We start from the raw sequence: 20268 nt of genomic DNA, 5'->3' as shown, positions 1-20268 counted from the left end.
CCCTATGTTCTCAGGAATGATACACATTAACACTCACCCTGCTGTCTGGTCTTCGGCTTCTGCAGAGTCAGCACCAAACATATACTATGTAGGTCATGTCATTGTTGGATAAAGTCCGCTGACCCGTCCTAAGACAGGGCTTCAGGGTGTTCTTCGAACGGATTTAAGGCGTCCATGGCCCAACTAATAAGTGGCGTGCGACTGTATCTTAGCCTTCATTTCGAAGATAATAGACACTAAAATACAGCTCTAGCCGTAGGCAGAAATGACAACTCTTAGAAACCGAATACTCATAATATCATGTCAACTGATGCTACCATTTTCATTGCACCTCCAGCTGCAGCACGGTGGCTGCAGTCGCTGACAATGTGCACGTTCATCGCCAGTCAAATAGCGGCAAAGGTTCCTTAAGCGAGATAAACAAAGGGTCCATTCCCGACCTTCAGTATGCCACCCCACTCTCCCTCATACCTTGCTGAAGCTGCTGAAAGAGTCCATTATCGACATACACAGGCTCCGCCTTTCCTTGGAGCAGCTCACCCAGAAACTCACTAAAGCGCCTTGGCTTAAAGTCGGGATAAAGCTCACGGGCATCCAGGTAGCCGAGGTATTTTGCATAGACTGGTTCGTTATCCCCCCGGACAAATTTGCTGAAATTGTACTGCAAAGGAACGAGGCTCAGGCGTAGCGGAATGTTGGAGGGTTCAACCTTGAGGGAGGTTTCAATGCGCTCAATTGATGCTCTGATCTCCTCTGCGGAGACGTGGGTACGTTCAATCCTCTCTGAACTCATCTCTTCAATCATTGAAAAGATCTCATTCTCAGAAAGAACGTCGGAACATGTGTAAACGTATTGGTTCAAGGTACGTTCGTCATCAACAATACGAGCGACATAATGACCAATATCCCGAAGATCGGTGAGAATCGTTGGTTTTTCTCCTCCGGCGTGAATGGTGGTATTAGGTCGGAAAAAGGAGGCATAGTCCACACGGCCAGAAGGTAGGGTAGGGAAAGAGACTTGGTGCCAGGCCCCCACATCAATAATGGTGTATGGAAGGGAGAGTTTCCGGATATGTTGGTACACGACCTCTTTCTGTTGCAAAAGTTATGTCAGCGAGTTACAATCTTCAGGTGAAATCGAGCTTCTCCGAGTTTTAAGGTTGTCGAGTCGTGGCAGGTGAAAAGACAGTAAATTCGAAGAGGAGAATTACCTCGTCTCTCATAAACATAGCATCCCCTGGAGGACAAATGGTTGTGAATGCGCATGGCACGAACCGCTTCACTCCGGCCTCCTTTGCAGCTGTTGCGAGGTTAATTTGTTAGATCACGGCCTATATCTGAGATTATGGCGCGATTGAGCTGGATAATCCCGAGTCACTGCTTTTATCTCCGGCTGAGCAATTGAAAGAATAATGTTCATAATATCACATCTTGTTTCGGCACCGGCATCAAAATATTGTCCATCGTAGCGATGTGCTCTTCAGCAATGTCAACTCACCCCTGATACCATGCCTAAGCTGTTTATGTCGCGACCGAGGGAAATTCCCAACCGAGCCGCCCACCTCTGTTTTCCATATAAAATGGCACTCTTCGAGGCTTTGATATCTCAACGACCAAGCATCTATAGGGCCTAAGTTTAGGTATAAGGTGTAGTATAGCCATATAGAGTTATACTTATAAGCTTCAGCCTCCCTAGTATATGTATATACACAGGTAACATAAATTACGCCTGTATTTTTGGTAATATTAACTTCTTGAACATTAAGAGAGAGGAATAGTATTTTAGGGCCTTTCAAAAGAGTATTTATATACTCTAAACCATATATAGTCCAAATATACTACTTAAATTATAGCATATATGGGCCCTGTGGAGATATCCAAGCCTTGAAGAGCGCCATTTTATATGGTATATAGAAATGGCAGGCTCGGTAGCGTGGGCGGCTCGGTTGGGAATTACGTTAATAGGCAATCTAGATAATCCACCTCCGCGCTATGGATTCTGACAGTTTAGGGCCTCACGTGATCAAAATAGCCATGAGAATACGAGGTAGCTGCCAGAGTAAACCTCCTGCCATGAGGACAACTTCGCATATAAATGGAACACATACCTACTTGACGTCTCTGTTTCTATCTTGCTACTTCCTCTTTACCGTGCTCGGCAGTGAACTCATCGTTGCGCGACGCCTTTTGATCTTGAGCCCCTGATCGGCTGCAGATCTCTAAAAAATGAGCACTTCTGTATCCAGTTTGTCGACTTTCCCTCTGGAGGTTGTCATAGAGATATGTCGGCAGCTTGAGTCCCCCCAGGACCGACTGAATCTTGTATGCTGTTCGCGACAGTTCCATAAAATATTCCTGCCATTGCTCTATCAAAAACTATGGGCTGGGGGCGACCTCCTCCGCCCAATTGTCCAGCTTAGCGAGACTCTTGCTAAGAACCCGTCTCTCGCAGCGTGTGTGGAGGCTGTACATCTGTCCGCCTGGGAGACAGAACAGGGAACCCACGAGGCAGACTTCGAGAAAGCGCTGAGATTACACAAAGAATATCCTGCCATCGATGGTGAAGATGAACCGTATACTTGGTCGCTAGATGAGAGCGTCCGTTTAGATCGCATTGACTACGGCCCTCTCTACAAACAGGCACAGCGCGTGACTCGCTCTGCAGATGAAGCAGACTTTTGGCTGGATGCGTTGCAGATCGGAAGTGGCGACGCATGGATTGCACTACTACTTACCTTCTTGCCTAATCTGCGGCGACTCGAGGCAGAGTTCCCCTTCGGCTCGCTGTGGCTTCACTTTGTGATGAGATGGGCCGCAACTCGGGACGTGATCTCTCTTCCGGCGGCCTCTTTCCCGCCAATCTCTGAGGCGTATGTGGACTGGAGCCCTCACGAAATTTGCATATGTGCGGAGCACGTTATGCCTTTCTTCTTGTTACCATCAATGCGCCGGTTTTACGCGAGCGATCTGAATGGCAGCGTAACGGGCGGTGATGACGAGTTATCGCGTTCAACCCCAATGTATGGGACGTCGTCCGTTACTCACATTGAGATCAACGGGTGTAATGGGAGATGGGACCTGTTCAGGGTGATAGGCTCCTGCAAAAACCTCCAGTCTTTCAAATACAATCACCGGGGCTGCCTCGGCTATAAACCAACGGAGTTATACGGTGCTCTTCTCCCAATGAGAGAAACACTTGACACGATATGGCTGGATATTAAGGAGAGGTACAATCGGCATGATGACGATCACCAATGCGATGATGCACTTCCTTCCTTCTGGGACTTCGCTGCTCTGAAAACACTCCATCTCAGACTAGGGAACTTGCCGGTTTTGAAGGAGAGAGAATCCGACATGTCCCTTGCTCAAGCCCTTCCGCCTTCAATCGAGACTCTGCAAATTGCGGATACAGGAAACGTCGGCGATCTCCAGGTCTTTGCCCAAAAATTGCAAGATCATGTTGGCAATGGCTTGGAGTCCACTCCTGCATTGACACAGATTGACTTCAAACCTTTGTCCAATTCTGCAGAGGTATCAGCATTGGTGGAGAGCATGACTACCATCTGCGCCAAAGCGGGCATGAAGTTCCGAGTGTGCGGTATTCCCGGTGGCCGAACTGATTGGGGTGCTGCTGGGTTTGCACCACGTCCATCACGACCTGCCAAAATAGATTGGTTCTGACTTGACCTTCGGTGGTGATTCATATTTTACCCCAGGCAGTAAAGTATTTTCTGTGGATTACATCGCGGATAAGCATATGCTGCCAGCGTTTAAGGTGGCGTCCTATAGTGCAGCTACTGTAGACTGTTGATTAAGAGTTGGGGGATGTGGGGGATGTGGGGGATGTGAGAGGAGCGTGTATTTTTGTTACAATACTATACACAGATACTCTTGTAAGTTTGGTTCGACTGTGTATTGATTTTATGACGTAGATAGATTAGGATGGTCGAATAACTAAATGCCCTGAAACAAGGAACGAGTGAAGGGGTTATACTGCCCTACGCGAGCTGCCCGCAAAGTTTGGCTTGCGTTTGTACTGTATATCGTTGTGAATTCTGGCCGTTTGATTTGTCGATTTCAACTGCCAAGCCGCGTTCTTGTTGGCTCCTGGCACTATGTACTTCTCTATCCATCGTAGCATCATTACCGTTAGGGTTCTACGGCTTCGTTCTGCGCTTCTCTGTATGTTACCATCCATGATTGGCTCTTCCTTGGTTGTATAGTTCTCTCATTGGCTTAAACATTCTGCTATATATTTTCAACCTTTGCCTCCGTGATCCGCTGACTTATGGAGCCCTCACTAGGCTTAGCCTTCGCTTCTCCGCGCTTTTTATGTCTTAGCTTTTACGCCTCTAAGGATTCGTCTGGGCTAGTTCATTTGTTTATATTCAGTGCTTCTCTTTTTCCTGTTTTATAGCGCTTTTTTGGACCATAACCCACTATAGCTTATTCCTATGCCTTACTTCACTAACCTGCGAGAGTATACTCCGACCACCCTTAGAACATTGTTTATAGTTACGTGGAGTTATAGTTTCATTCTATTGTGTACGCTATTATGACTCAAAACTTCCAATCGGCTTCGGCTGCTGTCTTCCGTAACTTTAATCACGCTATGACCGTGTCGCTATAGCTCCTTTCCCTCCTGCTAGGCCCGATATCTTCGACTATTACCTCATAGAAAAAAAATTACCTATGTTACCTATTTATAGGATTTTTTCCTATGTATCCGTCTGCTAAGTACTACTTCGGTCCTGCGTAAAGCGAACGCTTCACGTAATATATCGTCTATTAACGATTCTCAGTCTACTACCCGCGCTTAACCAGCTTCACTTATAAAAACTACGTTATCTACCTACACACAGTATGTTAGTTCGTCGATCTTGTCATGACTGTGGTCGCCAGGTTCGTTTATCTATAACTATCGACCCACCGCGGTGCCCTGCCTGTCGATTAGCATCTTTGCCACCTCTAGTCCATACCCGTCCCTGCTTAGGCTGTGGCCTTCCGATTCCTGCAAATTCGCACAATCTTCACTGCGGCCACTGTCGAACCCAGCCACCTCCTCGACCTCTCTTCGTTAGTCGTCCTTGTTATGACTGTGGAACCCCTTTTCCGGCTCCATCTCGCGTGATTCGCTGTTTCGATTGTCAATCGAGAAGATCAACTATTATACAAGCGCCAGTTGATTATGGACGCTTATGTACAACTACATTTGACCCCTTCGTTAATTCCTTTCCGCATCCTTGCAATACTGGAGAATTCTTATTTCAAAGTTGACTCTCCCGTCTCCCACGATCATTCGATCTTCTAAACGCTGACTATCATATAGATCCTGTCCCTCTTATGCCAGTGCCTACCTTGCAACAGTCGCTCCTCTCACAGCCATCTCTACCTGTTATAGAGAAAAGACGGTATTCGACTTTATTACTCCCGGCGGTCAAAAAACAAAGAACGCTCGACTTACGGACGTTCCAGGACAATTTGAATCGAGTGCTAGATTTCCTACGCGACGAGCTGGAGACTCGGGCCGTGGCTTCTGACGTATTCCCCCAGAGATATGCAGTTCACATACACGAGCGTCCGTAGCTAGATACGAGGATATCATTTCTGAAGCTACCAAGAGATATGTCTGTTCCTCATGCGGAAAACTTGTGCCCGGCTCTAATGTCTATCGGACGGATAATGAGGATCCTTTACTTCTACCTTTGAAGGGAGTTCTTGATACCTGTGGCCGTCATAATAACATTTAGGACCTCTGTTCGTTATGTCATGCTTCACTCAGTCGACATATGATCCCAAAGTTCTCCGCCACGAATATGGTGAATGTGACTCTATGCCAGGGCTATCCATCCGCTCTAGAAGGTCTCACTCTGACGGAAGAATGCCTTATTGCAAAGTGCCATCCTCTTGGTGTGGTTCTAAAACTGCGACCAGGGGGCCATCTCTCACCTGTCAACTATCACGCTCTACGGGGTCATTTCATTGTTATTCCACAAGACCCGGGGCCACTATTACATATCCTGCCAAGCCCGGAGTTAACGCTACATAGCCTGATCAAGGTGTTCTGGTTGGGTGCTCGACCCCCCAAAGATTCGGACCTCAGTCTATTCCTTCTTGTTCGCAAGGCAAAGGTTCTGGCTGCCTTACAATACCTTGTTCGATACAATCCACTCTACCGTGATCTCACTATTAACCAGCCTATGATCGACGACTGGAGCGACGACTTCATCCCACCAGAGCTATGAGATAGCATCATCTATCTCGACGAGCCAGATCACCATGAGCATAAAGGATATACGGTAGACCTGCAGATGGGGAACTACGAGAACGACCTTCAGGCTGCCCAAGATAGCGCGTGTGATGTGAACATTGGCGAGCCTTTATCACTGGTCTTGTCTCCACAGACATTAATAGAGAACGTCAAGACCCCAACCTTCGTGCGCTGCATACGTTGTCCAGCACTATTATAAACAGACCGCCAGCTTTGAGTGAGGTCACATCGGCGGAAAAATGGCTGGGAAAAATGCCTGTTATCTCTTACACAATCCATGGACAAGCTACCCTGGTGGACCACTGGTCAGATCCCCATTACTTTACCGCCGCTTTTCCAACCTTATTTCCAGCCGGGATCGGTGGCCATCTCGACGAGTGAGCCTTCCCGGTGTCGCTTGGGGCGTTTGCCGAGTGGGCTTTGAGCCACTATAGTAGAAGATGCCTCCCCTCTATCAATGATGGTACGTCTTACTAATGCGCGTAGATTCGCTCGCCATAAAACCTTCATGTACCTGTTATATGATGTGATCCAACTCCAGAATTCGTCGATAGGCAACGCGCTCCTCATCAAACGCCAGAATTGGCACTCAGTAACCAAGGATATCACCTCTCTCACAGTAACGCAGCTCCAAAGTGCAACACAGACAGTCGCGATGGGCCAGAAAATTGAAGATCCGATCATTCGACGACTGCTACGTAATATCATGACAATCGGCACGTAGGTCCCAGGATCCTTTGCTCAGAAACTCAGATTACGCTCTGAAATTCGAGGGTTAATTACCCGATATGGCATGCCCACTTTTTGGATCACTATTAACCCCTCCGACCTACGGAACGCCCTTGTCTTGATCCTGGCCGGTATAGAGTACTCCGGGGACAACCTCACCCCGGCTAATGCCGCTATACATGAAGCTACTGTGACTTCTAACCCTGTAGCTGTTGCAGAGTTCTTCCATCACGTCTGCAAAGCCGTCCTGGAAGGTCTTTTTGCTACCAATACCAGCCAGATAGGCATCCTTGGTGAACTCTCGAATCATTTTACTGTTGTCGAGACAAACGGCCGAGGTATGCTACATGTCCACGGATTAGCGTGGGCGAGAGGTAACTTGGCTTTCACTACATTACGTGATCAGCTCCTGCACGATACCAACTTTGCAACTCGTATGGTTCACTACTTAGAGTCAATCATTATGCAAGGCATTGATGAGAGTATTCTACATGACCCTGAAGTGAACATTCCCAGCACGCCACCGTCGGCCAGAGATTCCGAATCCGATGACAACTTTCATCTTCAACTATCATATGACAGCAATTGTGTCGCTCGTAAAACACAGGTCCATTTGAAACACCATCTCGCCACATGCTTCAAATACCGCCTAAGGGGGCCTAGAAAGAAGACTTATCGCTTTGGCATGCCTCACGATCTGGTTCCTGTCTCTAAGGTCAATGAGTGTGGACTGATTCACCTCGCTCAAAACCATGCCTGGATAAACCCATGGAACCCAGCTATTGCTAGTTATGTCCGTTCCAATCACGATATCTCTTGGATTCCAACAGTCTCAAAGACTTTGTCGCTGATCTATTATATCACCAACTACGCCACGAAGGATGACGTCTCTCCTTAGCAGATGGTGGCTAAGGCGGCTTTATTGAAGCAATCCATTGAGAAGGCAAAGGTTGCCGAGCTGGCAACAGCAACAGACCTGCAACTTCAAGAAAAGGGTGTGAATAATTTTGCACTACGTTGCTTTAATGCCCTCTCTCATGACCAAGAGATTAGTGGTGTGCAGGTCGCTAGCGTCTTGCTTCAGTTGCCGACTTATTACACAATCAACTACAACTTTATCCGCATCAACCTCTGGTGGCTAAGACACTATATCCGGGCTATCATTCACCCAGTTCGCCCTTCTGACCCTATGGCAGAAGAACATTGCACGTACGAAACTGGCAAACTGGCGACACCGCCCCCATAAGCATTTTTGATAACTATAAATGCATGGACCACACCTGGCTCCTCTCGCATTATTTGAATACTGCATGCTTATCAAGATAAAGCATGTACGTGATGCCATCACTGACAACGTGGACTTCGACCCAAATCACCCGAGATATACCACACATATACAGCACCTAGCGCGTACTCTATCGCAAGTGGCCACCGTGACTTTCAGCGGGCAGCTAACCGAATTCCAGGCCGCTGAAGACGCGGTCCCAGGCGGTCATCCAAAAACAACCGCGATCATGTAACGACGTGGCGGAGATATTATTAGGGCTCTTTGTTCCCTGGGATCAATTAATTAATCTCTTCCGACCGTATTACACAAAAATGGACGCTTATATTCAAATATGGACGGCTGTTGAGCCAACCCTTGCATTTCACAACAGAGCTTTTGCAAGAAATATCGAGTTACTACGAAAGTCCAAGGAAGACTGTCAGGCTGATGCAAAAAAGTGGAGGTCTGTAAACGGCGCGGCTGACTCATTTCATGATGCTGATGAGTATGAGCCCGCAAGTTTTGACTCTGATAGCGAAGAAACCGAAGAATTCTTCCACCTACAGGATGAGAATTTCAATGCGGAAACATTGATTGCTGCCTACCACTCCATCAGCAAAGCGTGGTATCGAGAGACATTGGTCACTGGCCGTCGGATCCCTCCCTTACTCCGCGCAATGGACCGTACACAGACCTTATCACTACAGAACCTCCAGCCGCTCAATATTTTCAGTACTACTGCATACAAATCTTCTGGGCTAAGATTCCTGCCACTACATACTTTACATACATGGGAAGGTCAACTTAGAAGTTGCGTCAATCCTAGTTCTGACGAGACCACGGATGATGATGCCGGCACTTTTGGGTTTGCATTTGACGATTTTGACATCCACATTGAAGATGGCATTCTGCATCCTATGCTAGCTAATTCAGACACAATCCCTGCGATGGATGATCTCCAATTCCGCGAGGTCCAGAATCCTACTGGCGCCTCTCTTGCGTTCTTGATCAACCAAGACATTCCTCTAAATGAGAAACAACGAATGGTAGTGGAGAAAGTGCTGTCTGAAGCTTTGACCTGGGCGGACCACCCCTATGATTCGTCGCGGCGCAATCAGACTCTCCTCTATGTTGGAGGAGAAGGCGGCACGGGCAAGAGCCAGATTGTCAAGGCAATTGTCGCTGGTAAGAACCTTATCGGACGAAAAGATGAGGTAGTCCTCATGGCGCCAACGGGTGCGGCCGCCGATAACATCAAGCTTAGTCTAATTCCCTATGTTCACTAAATATATCTATGATAACAACCGCTACGATTCTTCTCCACATGCCTTTCTTGCCTAGTATGTCTACCTAGGAACATCTTATACTGAACCGCCGCATTACCCCAAGACCTCTAATTTTCGTTGACACCGGCTGTTTTCAATTTGGCGTCCATATGCCCTCTCAGATCAACTCCCCAGCTATTCTCCACTTAAGAGATTTTATAGACAGCGTGGGACCTGACCCATCTCGACCGGACCAGGGTCTTGCTCTGAAAATTGAGGCTTCTTTACATCTTCCTTTTCCAACCAACCTCTACTCGGACGACGTTGAATTGAATGAGCTTCCGACTACTATACATTTCTTCGCCTCGCCGGGCAATCCTCAGTCCTACGAACCAAACAAATTCATCTACGCCTGGGGCTCATTCTTAACTTCGGTAAACCCAGATGGGGCTCTACGTCTTATTTTACACGCCCATGAAGTTGACTGGTAATATACAATTCCTAAAGCCATGCTAATTTCCCCACTGCTAAAGGTCTCCTTAGTCACCCGGGCGACCATTCCGATTCTCATGCATATAATATGCACTGCCCGGAGGCCGCTCTCCCTACAGTCAGCTTACTGGGAATAGTCCGAAGTGGAGAAGGACAGTTAAATAACAGATCTACTCTGTTGCATTACGACCTGGAGACTAATGTCTATGATCCCTCTAATAAGGCGTCTGTGGCATTTACAGTTTCCATTTACTTCAGGAACGGCAACCGTTGGACAAATTTTCCGGTTCTTGCTAGACAGTCCCGCATATTTATCACTGGGAGAATCTTCGGCATCACTACCAACACACCTTGACTCGCAATTGGCGTGGATGATGTTTATTTTATTCCAAATCTGGGCTCCATTACGACAGCACCGGTGACTCCTACTTCGTCCGTGGGAAAGCAGAAGCAAGCAGATAGATGGAACAGCCGTGCCAACCCAATGACTCCAATAAAGAGACCTCGAATGCTGATCTCCAGCTCTGATTCCCAACCACAAGACGACGAGGTTCAAAACTACCTCTCTAGTACGGCGCATCTTCCAATAGGATCTGAACTCTGCGACGAACCCATCAATAAGGATACAACTACCGACCAACTGACTCGCCTGGAAGACGGTTCGTCGGCTGACACAATCCTCCAGGGACGTCGACCTAAGAGAACTCGTAAATTCTCTAAGGCAGATTCACCTTTATAATCAGCTTATCTATAGTATTAACTATCAAGCTATCTGAGTTGTTTTAAATTGTTTCTGGTACATAAGAAATTCGACGGTAACGCATCATATACAAAGGAGAAGAATATGTTACAGTAAACTCCCGTTTTCGGCACGGGCCTCCATGCGACAGAATTTCGATGTGCCTAATGAAAGTGTGCCGCTAGTATTGCACTAATTCTAATAGAGTAAGAGCTAGTCTGTTTTTAGTCTAGAGTGGTCTGCAACTTCCTGTGTTTCCTCCCATCAAAAGAGGTAGTAGACTAAATATATATATATGCACATTGTGTAGGAAATTTAACATCTACTGTATTAGAGCCAAACCCGAAACAGCAATCATACGGGTACGTTGAATCTACTTTGATTGGGCCTCCATCAATATAGGAGACAAATCAAATGACGCACGACCAGCCGTCCATAAGTATCAGCAGCGAGAGTCAGCACTAGTCCTGAATTGACATGAGCTGACACCGCCTGAGAGTTATAATGTACGCAATCAGAAATAATGGCTTGGTTTCCTCCCAGCACAAGAATCATTTGAGATCCTTGCATAGCTGCTTGAAGCTGTTGACTCGTCTTTTCTCATAATGCCGAAAACAGCAACCGTGGATTGGGAGCCACTGAATGCCAAACCCGGGGCTTTACTCGAACGACCCGCTTGTAAGGCAGGCGATTCTCTGACCAGTTGGGCTCACTGACAACACAGTAGGCCGATATCAGAGACAATTTTCTCTCTTGAATCATTTTGGTATGCAAGCCAATGTGATCATTGCTGCCACCTTCACCAATACAAAGGCTGGAAGCATCGTGCTTTCCAAAGAACTCATATACGCAGCCCTGCAACACGTTGTTCGAAAATACCCTGAGCTTGGGATAACTACTTTCTGTCGTCCTTCAGAAACAAAGACTGGGCAACATCGGCGCTGGTCGGCTTTCCTGCGGCAGATCAACCTGGATGCCCATGTGAAGTTCATCAATATTCCAGCAGAGGAGGAAGTAAAAGGATTGACTGCAACCATTGAGAATTATCATGGCCTTTGGTTTGAGCCATCGATAAGACCTGCATGGCAGCTGGTGATTGTTAACGGAAGACATATACTGTTCGTTTACGATCACTACATCACCGATGGGCGCGGCGGTACATACATATTGGAGAGTATCCTGGAAGCCCTTAACTCCCCCAAAGAAGAATTTGTCAACTCTTCAATCGTCGAGATTTCAACAGACGTCAAGGGTTTCCCCGAGGAAGATGCAATTAAGCGGGCCCCCGTTCCGGTTTCCGTCCTGTATGCCGTCTTGAACTATCTTCGTTTCTGGGGCATCTGGCTGTTATACCGGCAAAAGGACCTCTTCTTTCACGAAATCACCCCCAAATTTCGTAAGCTGGACTTCAACAACCCGCAGAAAGAGGATAACCTCGTCAAGACGCGACTTCACACTCTTCGCCTCGATGCCGCTACGATGAAAAAGTGCATTCAGGCCTGTCGATCCCACCAAACATCTTTTACCAGCCTCCTGCACACCCTTATCAAAGTGACATTAGCAGCGGATTTCTATCCTGAAGCCAAATTCAGTCACTCGCAGGTAGTTGTTGATCTCCGACCATTTTTGAAACCCCACGATAGGGAACAGACCGTGGGCAATGCGGCTTCTGTCGTGTCGAGCTACGACTGGCTTTCCAAGTTCCGACAGGCAGGACAGCAAACAGCTTCGAAAGAGCACACATCGCTTGAATCAAGTCTCTTCTGGGAGCTAGCGCGCAAGCATCGAGCGCATGTCATCAACGATCTCAATCACAAAAAGACGTTCTTGAGAGCTTGGCAGTCTATCGAGCTTATAGGGGAAGACGAAGAAGACTATGTTGCCGGCTTTTTACCGGGGTTGAAACTTTTCCATCGTAATGCTTTCTCTATCTCCAACCTAGGTGCTTTTCGCCCGAGCGTATCGGTCGGCCAGGACATGCACAACGGAAATTGGACCATCACCAATATGGAGTTCTCCGCGGGTGCTATCAAAACCGGGTACGCAGCCAACTTGATGTTCAATGTGGCAGGTGTTCAAGATGGTCCAACTACCATTCATGTTTGTCATGAAGAAGGTGCCTTCAGAGAGGAGTTTGTCAATTCGCTTCTAGAGCGGATTAAATCGCGGATGGATGCCATCATCTGAGTGGGCTATAGTAAATCCTCAACGGTTCTCAGCTATCCAATAGATTTATGCTTTCAAAGTTTGAGATGTATGACAGAAACCAACAAGCGATATTAAACAAGACTACACCAACACTGAAGAGGTCAACCTTATTCGATTATCTAGAGTTTGGACAGTTGGGTGGACGATAAGGGTTGCAAACAAGACAAACAATGGCTGCGTAGCCACTGCTTATCCAAAGCATCCTGAGTACTCAAGAGGAAAATCGTAATGGGGAGTCCTAAGACCTCTGCATCAAATCAATGTATTACTTGAAATCTGGCTTAAATAGATATCTCAGTGTTGGATTTATCAGCTACATGCTTCAACGACATTCGAATTTTTTGGATCTTTGATTGACTAGACGGGCCGTCGACTAACACAATTCCCAACGGTTCAAGAGAAGTCGTAAATTCAAGCTCATCTTTAACTTATGTCCTACGTTACTTCTATTATGACCATAACTAAATATCCGGTAATATCCAGAACTGCTTAGCTTACTTACATAAAAATGCTATACACTTTTACATGCTTACTCCCCGCACTTTGCTAATTGGCTAATTCTAGTAGACACGTGTGTGTACCTTTCCGGTCTGTTATCAAAACTAATCATTCAGGTTTCATACTATTTACTTCCCTCTCGTGCTTGTTTCGTTTCAGGGCCACAGGGTGCGACAGCGCGCGTCACCAGTATGGGCTCGTGCATGAATTAGCTCCTTGGCATTAGGGTTTGGAACTAAGCTTGTCTTGCCATGGGCGGAATGAGGTTTCGGCCCGCCCTGTACGAATCCCTGCATAAAAACACAGGACTTCTTCAAGGTGATATCTCGACTGGAAACCTTATTCTCAACGAGGAGGAAGACAATCCATCCTGGCCAGCATTTCTTATTGATCTGGATTTAGCCATCAAGGAGTAACATAAGCAGCCTTCTAGAGCCAGAGCAAAGACTGGAATAAGAGCATTCATAGTAATTAGTCTACTCTTTAGTGAGTGGCGCTCCTTCATGTATGATCTAGAATCTTTTTTTAGACTAATTTTTTAGATTTGCATTCACTATGACGGACTAACTACGGGCAGAATCATGCTGAAATTTAAGAAATGGAACTATATGGATATAGAAGAGCTTACTGAGTTAAAGAAAGGAGCTATAGCTCACAGAGGTGATTTTATTAGTATGGTGAATAAATAATTTACTGGCTTTTACAAGTCTCTAGTTTCTTAGGTGAATTATTTGCGGAAGGTGGTCTTCCTAAACAGTGGACGGTGGGAGAAAGAGAGTGCAGAGCTATACTTATGGATAAAGAATGTTATTCAGGCAGCATATGAAGATCCCACGGTTATAGATGAATAGATCCAGCTGTTTGAAAGGAATTTAAAGGTGATTATTAAAGTCACACCCTTAATTTCATTAGTAGCAGCACTCATAGGGCTGGTCCATGCCAGGTCAGGTTAGCCGCTGACCTTGAGCATTCTAGAGTCTCTAACTGGGTAGTCATCAAGCGCGGCAAATACATACTGGCCTGGATTGAGTTAAAGTGTATCAGCAAGCATGAGATGTACATGAACTGTGTCCCATGATTGTCATTTGCAGCCCCACTAAGCGCGAGAAGCGCTCTTCCAGTTTCCCTGCCATATTCATTGCCAGCATCAATGGCTGAACCGCCTCTCGCGGCCAATGACAAAGGAAAAGGCCCAGTGGAGAGCAGCTGTAACAGTGATATCCACCAGACTCAGTTTCTCCTTAGTGGCGACCCAGTTGCGGCCTCGGAGGAGGTGGCCCTCCAAGTATGTCAATGACCTCTGCAACTTCTCCAGGTTCTTTTTCTCGACGTTCTCATCAAACGGCACGTAACCCAGGCAGAGGCAAAATCAGCGGAATCCCAGGACCTGGATCTCCCCATCGGCGAAAGAAATCCACTGGCGGATGGCCGCGCGCTCAGCGGGCGTGGTACCCAGCAACTGTCCAGCGGCGGGGCCGCTCTCGGCGACGTACTGCGCGATGGCGCCGGATTCAACGATCTTGGTGCTGTCGGCGCCTTCGAAGGCGGGGACTTTGCCGAAGGGTGGACGTCCGCTACCAACATCTTGCCCCTCCTCCCCCGCCCCCCCAGCTGACCTCTCCGTGATTATATCGACATCTTGGTGACAGGAAATGCGAGATACTCTTTACATGATTTGTCCAAAGAACCATCACAAGCGCCGTTCGGCCGAACGCAAGACCACCAGCCTGCGACAGCAAACCTATATACGTACTGATTAACTCCATCAACCCCGACTAACCACCCATAATTCTTTAAACCGACTCCCTTCTTCTTCAACTAACAACCGTGGCTCTCCTTTCTCGACCATACAGCCCTTGTCCATAACCAGGACCGTATCAAAGTCCATGACTGTCTCCAAGCGATGGCTGACCATCACAATGGTATATCCTTGAAACTCCTCTCCAACAATGAGGAGCATATCGTGCTCGGTGCACAGATCAACGCCAGAGCTGATCTCGTCTAGAAGTAGAATTCCCCGCGCACCCTCAGGACCGTCCCGCTCACGAATTCTTCGCCGGAGAATTGCCCGCGCTAGACTGAAAAGCTGCTTCTGACCTTGTGATAGCGTATCAGGAGCAAACGGCCCGTAAAGGCCCCCGCGCTCGGTCACGAATGGCCATAGGCCCACAGTTTCGAGGACATCTTGACACTCGCCATCGGTTGAGACACCAAATGGATCAAGGTTGGATTTGACCGCCGTGCCGTCAGGAAGGAACACTGGGTCCTGGGGGATGGCGATTATCCTCTGACGCAAGGTCATGCGGTCAATTTTGTGGAGAGGTATATCATCAATGGTGATGTTTTCGGCACGCATCGGGAGAGGGTCTAAGAGGCGGAGGAGAAGGAGGATTATGGAGGATTTACCACTTTAAAGTGGGGAAGTTAGTTAAATTTTATTTTTGGGGGAAAATGTATTATTTGTCCAAGTCACCTACCTTCCTGTCCTACCGCAGATGGCCACTCTTTCTCCCGGTCGAATGGTGAGGGTGAGATTGCTTACAGCTATGGTGCCTGTGTCATCTTCGCCCTCGCTGTATTCGCCAGCGTGGTTAACACATATACACACAGTTTATAGGGCAGCGGATGACATACTCGTAAGACGCCGATACCCCATCGATATGAATAAATCCTCTATTAGGCCAGTCCAAAGGAGGAATGAGATCATCCTCCGAGGAGCCCTCAGGCTTTACCTCGTCACTGAAATGTTTTAGCCGGCTGACGGCACCGATAGACGTCTCCAGCTGTGTGAAAAATCGAATGACGTAGTTCAGAATATCGCCGAAGGTCATCAGTGTCACCAAGCTAGCACCAGTCAGACCTGCGCGGGACCCGAGCTGCGTAGACAATGTCACGACCATGATTGCCAAGAGGGCAACAACTAGCTGAAGCGAGAATCCGAGCCATCGCTGAGTGATGGCCAGAAGATAGAATGGCCGTTGTGAAGTGTCAAGAAGTTCGTTATTTGCGGCAATGCCAGCTGGGACCCAGCCAAAGGCACGGAATGTTGCTACAGCATTCATAGTGTCAAGGAAGTGGGTGCTGGATGATTAGCGAAATCAGTCTCCGGCGGTGAGTTGGTGTTTGCTCACTAAAGTGGACTTTTGCTTTCAAGGTCTAGGAGTCGAAGTTGGCGCGCTGTTCGGAGGTAGAATTTCTGAATCCCGTAGAGGATGGCGAAGATAAATGGGTACGAAATAAGGAGATATGGTGAAGATGTCGCTATGACGGCTGCCATGCCGGTAGCATTTGATATGTCTAGAGCAAGATTTGTGACGGCAATAGGGAGCTCGTTGTCGACCAAAGTCAAATCTTGAGAGAACAAATTGGTGATCTGGCCGGTATCAGTAGTCCTGAAGAATTTCAGTGGCGCATTAATGACTGTGCCTAACGCTGCCTTGTGAAGCCGAGATCCAGATACCTGTACCATAGTTCGGAAGCATATTAGGAGGCACGCCAATAGACACCAAATATAGGCAACCTGAAATAAGGCGTAGAGACGAATGTAAAACGTGCTAGTATGTGACGGATGAGGTGAAGAGACGTCGTTGGACCAATACTGCAGCCAAATTGTGCCCCAGTTGTAGAAAAAGCCCCAACCAAGTCCAAACACAATGAATACGACAATGAATCGCTTTCCAATACTAGCCAAATAATGACGATAGACTGCTGGGTCACCATGCATTCTCGCTCTTTTGTTGATGGAACTATGAGTCTCGGTTCGAGTGGCCAGCTTAAATTCCGGTTTCGATCGTCTCAGGTCATCATCTTCCTGAGTGGCCGTGTTATTTATACACGCATTCTTCGCATCCGAGAGTTTTACCCCAAGGCTTTGGACGTATCTCGTGTTGGAAATTAGGCTCGAAAATGTGCCTTGCTCAACGATACAGCCATCTCCTCCCAAGGCCACTATGTGATCCGCTTGTGGTAGATGTCGAACTGAATGGGTACATAAAACCGCCGTGGCACTCCTTCGACGCAATAGACCTTCCGGGCCAAACACGCGGTGGAAGACTTGCTCTTCCGTATCAGCATCAAGTCCCTTGAGCACATCATCAAATATGAGCAAGTTTGCATCAAGATATAGAGCTCGAGCCATCGATAATCGTTGCTTCTGGCCTCCACTCAAACTAATCCCGTTACTGCCGATCAGTGTTTCATCCCCTTTAGCGAGTGTAGAGAGGTCTGCCTTGAGCATGGTTGCGCCTATGACCTCTTCGTATCTTCTTTGGTTATAAGCAGCGAACCCAAGAATATTTGCTCGGATAGTAGTGTTAGACAGGTAGGGTGCCTGATCACAATATCCCACGTGCTGAGATGATATCCCAGCATCAATCAGGACTTTCCCATGGTAGTAAGGCACCTCACCTAGCAAGACTTTGCATAGAGTGGACTTGCCTGAAGCGACCGGTCCAACGACCATCGTGAGGTGGGACCTTGTGATGTGGAGGTCAATGTTCTTTAAGGCCATCCTTTCGAGCTCCCATCCAAAGCTTCCATTAGTAATGGTCATGACCGGGTCAAACTTTCCGGCTGGGCCCTCGGACTTCAAATCCTTCTCATCAACCCCCGCTTCAAAAGGCAACCGGAAGTCGACCCGCGGTCTCTGATCCAGAAACTCTTGAATTCTGTCTATGCAGGTAAGGGCCGCTAACAGATTGGGAATGTTCTGAAATAGATACCCAAGAGGATCAGCTAATAGTAGAAGATAAGAGGCCGACGTAAATATTCTGCTAACGTCCAGGGTGCGAACTGTGATTGCAAATGTTATCACGGGCGACAGAGCCAGTGGTACGTAGCCCAGTGTGGCAACGACGACATAGACTAGTCGAAAGCGAGACGCAGCTTTCAGCTCATCAATCCGCATGTCTTGAATCAGCTCTTGTACTGGGCTAGAAAGCCCAGATGTCTTGAGATATTTCATATCTGAAATCACTTTCGCGGTGAGCCCGACTCTTTTCTGTATTTTTGCCATCCATGCCTTTTGTCTTGCTCCGGTATACCGGTTCACAAATGCAGCAAGGACAACGCAGCAGAAGACTACGATCAAGGGCGCAACAAACGCCGTCCCGATCTGACGCTCGACTAGCCAACTGGCAAGAGCAACTTCGATTGTGTTTGCCCAAAGTTCGTGGAGGTTCAAGAAGCCTAGCCTGATTCTTTCAACGTCGGCACTCATCAGAGTCAAAGGTGCTGAGTCGCCTGTGGATGACAGTTGTATCTCCGTCGTTTTCTTATATATAACTCCGGCTAAAGTTCCTCGGACCATGCAAAGACTTCGCTCATGTAAATACCAGTATAATGCGCTTGAAAGAGCAATGCCCGTGTATATAAGAATTGTTGCACCAATCAAGCCGTAGCCTATATTTTTTGCATGATCTGAAGAATCCGACTCAGGTCCATGTAAGCGGTCTAAGAGCGTGTGGATGAGAAACGGTTGGCAAAATCGGAATCCAGTCCAAGCAACTCTAGGGACGATTGGTAATAAGATTGGTACCATGAGAGCCTGGACTAAAGCTTTAAGAAGACTCGATTTCTGACCAATTGACTTTGAAGTCTGTATTCGATCCAATAGCCTCTTCTGCAATATTTCCGTAGCCATACTCTGGTCGAGTGGTAACAAGTCGTCCACAGTCAAAACCTTTTGGAATCCAGACAGAAAGAGACTGTTTACCCAGGTGAAGGCAGCGAGACCAAAGAGCCCACTGGTCTCCTCCGGGCTATGTTCTTTCTGGTTCCACCGTGTCCATCTTACCTTGCTCTGAGACTCGAGCAAGAGTAGACAGATCTTTACCGCTACGGCCGCTGTCACCAGGCCAGTCACTCTTATGTCGCCAGGACTGGTCGAGGCAAGCCATAGGGTGCGTACTTCGGCCATGCCCAGTAGTATGGTGATAAGCAAATAGACATGGAGTAAGATCGACGGACGTGGAGACCGACTGTGTTCCAAGAAGGAGACGGTCACAACACTTAGACTGGACACGAGCTCCACAGCCACAGAGGATGTGAATAGCCCACTGGGGCTACCGTAACTCGCAACAGTTCCCAATATGGAGACCTGCAGCGCTGTGTACACTAGGGCTGTAGTCTGTAAGACCAAGTTAGTTGTTTGACCGAGTCTGGATATCTGGTGGCAATCCGTACCAATTTCGCGCAGCGTAAAATGGGTCCTTTCACGATTCGGGGTCTCCAGGCGAGAAAGACCACTCTTCCTAAAGCCGTAGCAATAAAGAGAGAGGCGGGGATCAGCGAGAAGAAAATCCTTTCGAACGTAATTGTGAAGTCAAAGTCATCTCGGCACCCGTAAATGGTTGGCCCGAAGGAATTATCATTGGGGCACGTTGAAAAGAGCATTGTACACAACCCACGGCCTGTAGCACCCAAAGCTCGGTGATTTCCCCAGCTCAAGACGGTCAACAATGATTGTAAATGTGTTTTGCTCCAATATGGAGATATGCCTATGACCGATGGCAGGATTTCAGGCGTCCTCCTCCAGCAGGGTTTGGCTCACCCCCTCAGCTCCCAATATAACATTGTCGGCTTTGCCGAAAAACCCGAAAATAGCGCCGCTATGACAGGTCTTACTGTGGTTTGCAGTAGATTCAATAGAGATTAACCATGTGCGTATTCCATTTCCTCCTATCAACATGTCTATGTTATGGAGAGCCTATCAGTCTGAGTTGTCATTTTTGGAATATGCTGCAGGAATTTAATTTCCTGTTCCCTGGTCACATAATTTACTAAACTATTTCATTACACT

The 20268-nt window shown here is 47.5% G+C and overlaps 8 protein-coding genes across 8 annotated transcripts; 6 read left to right on the top strand and 2 right to left on the bottom strand.

Annotated features, from left to right (window-relative positions):
- Window positions 1–442: 442 nt before the first annotated feature.
- Aud_004413 (uncharacterized protein) lies at window positions 443–1229 on the bottom strand (the record flags this gene model as incomplete). The annotated part of the gene is made up of 2 exons (XM_043289353.1): window positions 443–1093; window positions 1212–1229. 2 exons carry the CDS (start codon window positions 1227–1229, stop codon window positions 443–445), a joined length of 669 nt encoding a protein of 222 aa, XP_043145288.1.
- A 997-nt stretch (window positions 1230–2226) lies between these two features.
- On the top strand, window positions 2227–3681 carry Aud_004412 (uncharacterized protein; the record flags this gene model as incomplete). The annotated part of the gene is made up of 1 exon (XM_043289352.1): window positions 2227–3681. One exon carries the CDS (start codon window positions 2227–2229, stop codon window positions 3679–3681), a length of 1455 nt encoding a protein of 484 aa, XP_043145287.1.
- A 2135-nt stretch (window positions 3682–5816) lies between these two features.
- Aud_004411 (uncharacterized protein) lies at window positions 5817–6245 on the top strand (the record flags this gene model as incomplete). The annotated part of the gene is made up of 1 exon (XM_043289351.1): window positions 5817–6245. The coding sequence occupies one exon, from the start codon at window positions 5817–5819 to the stop codon at window positions 6243–6245; it is 429 nt and encodes a 142-aa protein (XP_043145286.1).
- An 819-nt stretch (window positions 6246–7064) lies between these two features.
- On the top strand, window positions 7065–7898 carry Aud_004410 (uncharacterized protein; the record flags this gene model as incomplete). Its single annotated transcript, XM_043289350.1, has 1 exon — window positions 7065–7898. One exon carries the CDS (start codon window positions 7065–7067, stop codon window positions 7896–7898), a length of 834 nt encoding a protein of 277 aa, XP_043145285.1.
- Window positions 7899–8599: 701 nt separating this feature from the next.
- Window positions 8600–9553, top strand: Aud_004409 (uncharacterized protein; the record flags this gene model as incomplete). Its single annotated transcript, XM_043289349.1, has 1 exon — window positions 8600–9553. The coding sequence occupies one exon, from the start codon at window positions 8600–8602 to the stop codon at window positions 9551–9553; it is 954 nt and encodes a 317-aa protein (XP_043145284.1).
- A 1815-nt stretch (window positions 9554–11368) lies between these two features.
- On the top strand, window positions 11369–12950 carry Aud_004408 (uncharacterized protein; the record flags this gene model as incomplete). The annotated part of the gene is made up of 2 exons (XM_043289348.1): window positions 11369–11441; window positions 11491–12950. The coding sequence occupies 2 exons, from the start codon at window positions 11369–11371 to the stop codon at window positions 12948–12950; spliced, it is 1533 nt and encodes a 510-aa protein (XP_043145283.1).
- A 1669-nt stretch (window positions 12951–14619) lies between these two features.
- On the top strand, window positions 14620–15084 carry Aud_004407 (uncharacterized protein; the record flags this gene model as incomplete). The annotated part of the gene is made up of 2 exons (XM_043289347.1): window positions 14620–14754; window positions 14785–15084. 2 exons carry the CDS (start codon window positions 14620–14622, stop codon window positions 15082–15084), a joined length of 435 nt encoding a protein of 144 aa, XP_043145282.1.
- Window positions 15085–15234: 150 nt separating this feature from the next.
- On the bottom strand, window positions 15235–19386 carry Aud_004406 (uncharacterized protein; the record flags this gene model as incomplete). The annotated part of the gene is made up of 5 exons (XM_043289346.1): window positions 15235–15877; window positions 15947–16042; window positions 16104–16550; window positions 16601–18710; window positions 19113–19386. 5 exons carry the CDS (start codon window positions 19384–19386, stop codon window positions 15235–15237), a joined length of 3570 nt encoding a protein of 1189 aa, XP_043145281.1.
- Between the last annotated feature and the right edge of the window lie 882 nt (window positions 19387–20268).

The sequence above is a fragment of the Aspergillus udagawae genome (assembly GCF_001078395.1).
Source record: "Aspergillus udagawae IFM 46973 DNA, scaffold_3, whole genome shotgun sequence".
Lineage (NCBI taxonomy): Eukaryota > Fungi > Ascomycota > Eurotiomycetes > Eurotiales > Aspergillaceae > Aspergillus > Aspergillus udagawae.
Note: the sequence above shows the minus strand (reverse complement) of the source record. Positions and strands in the feature narration are given on the sequence as shown.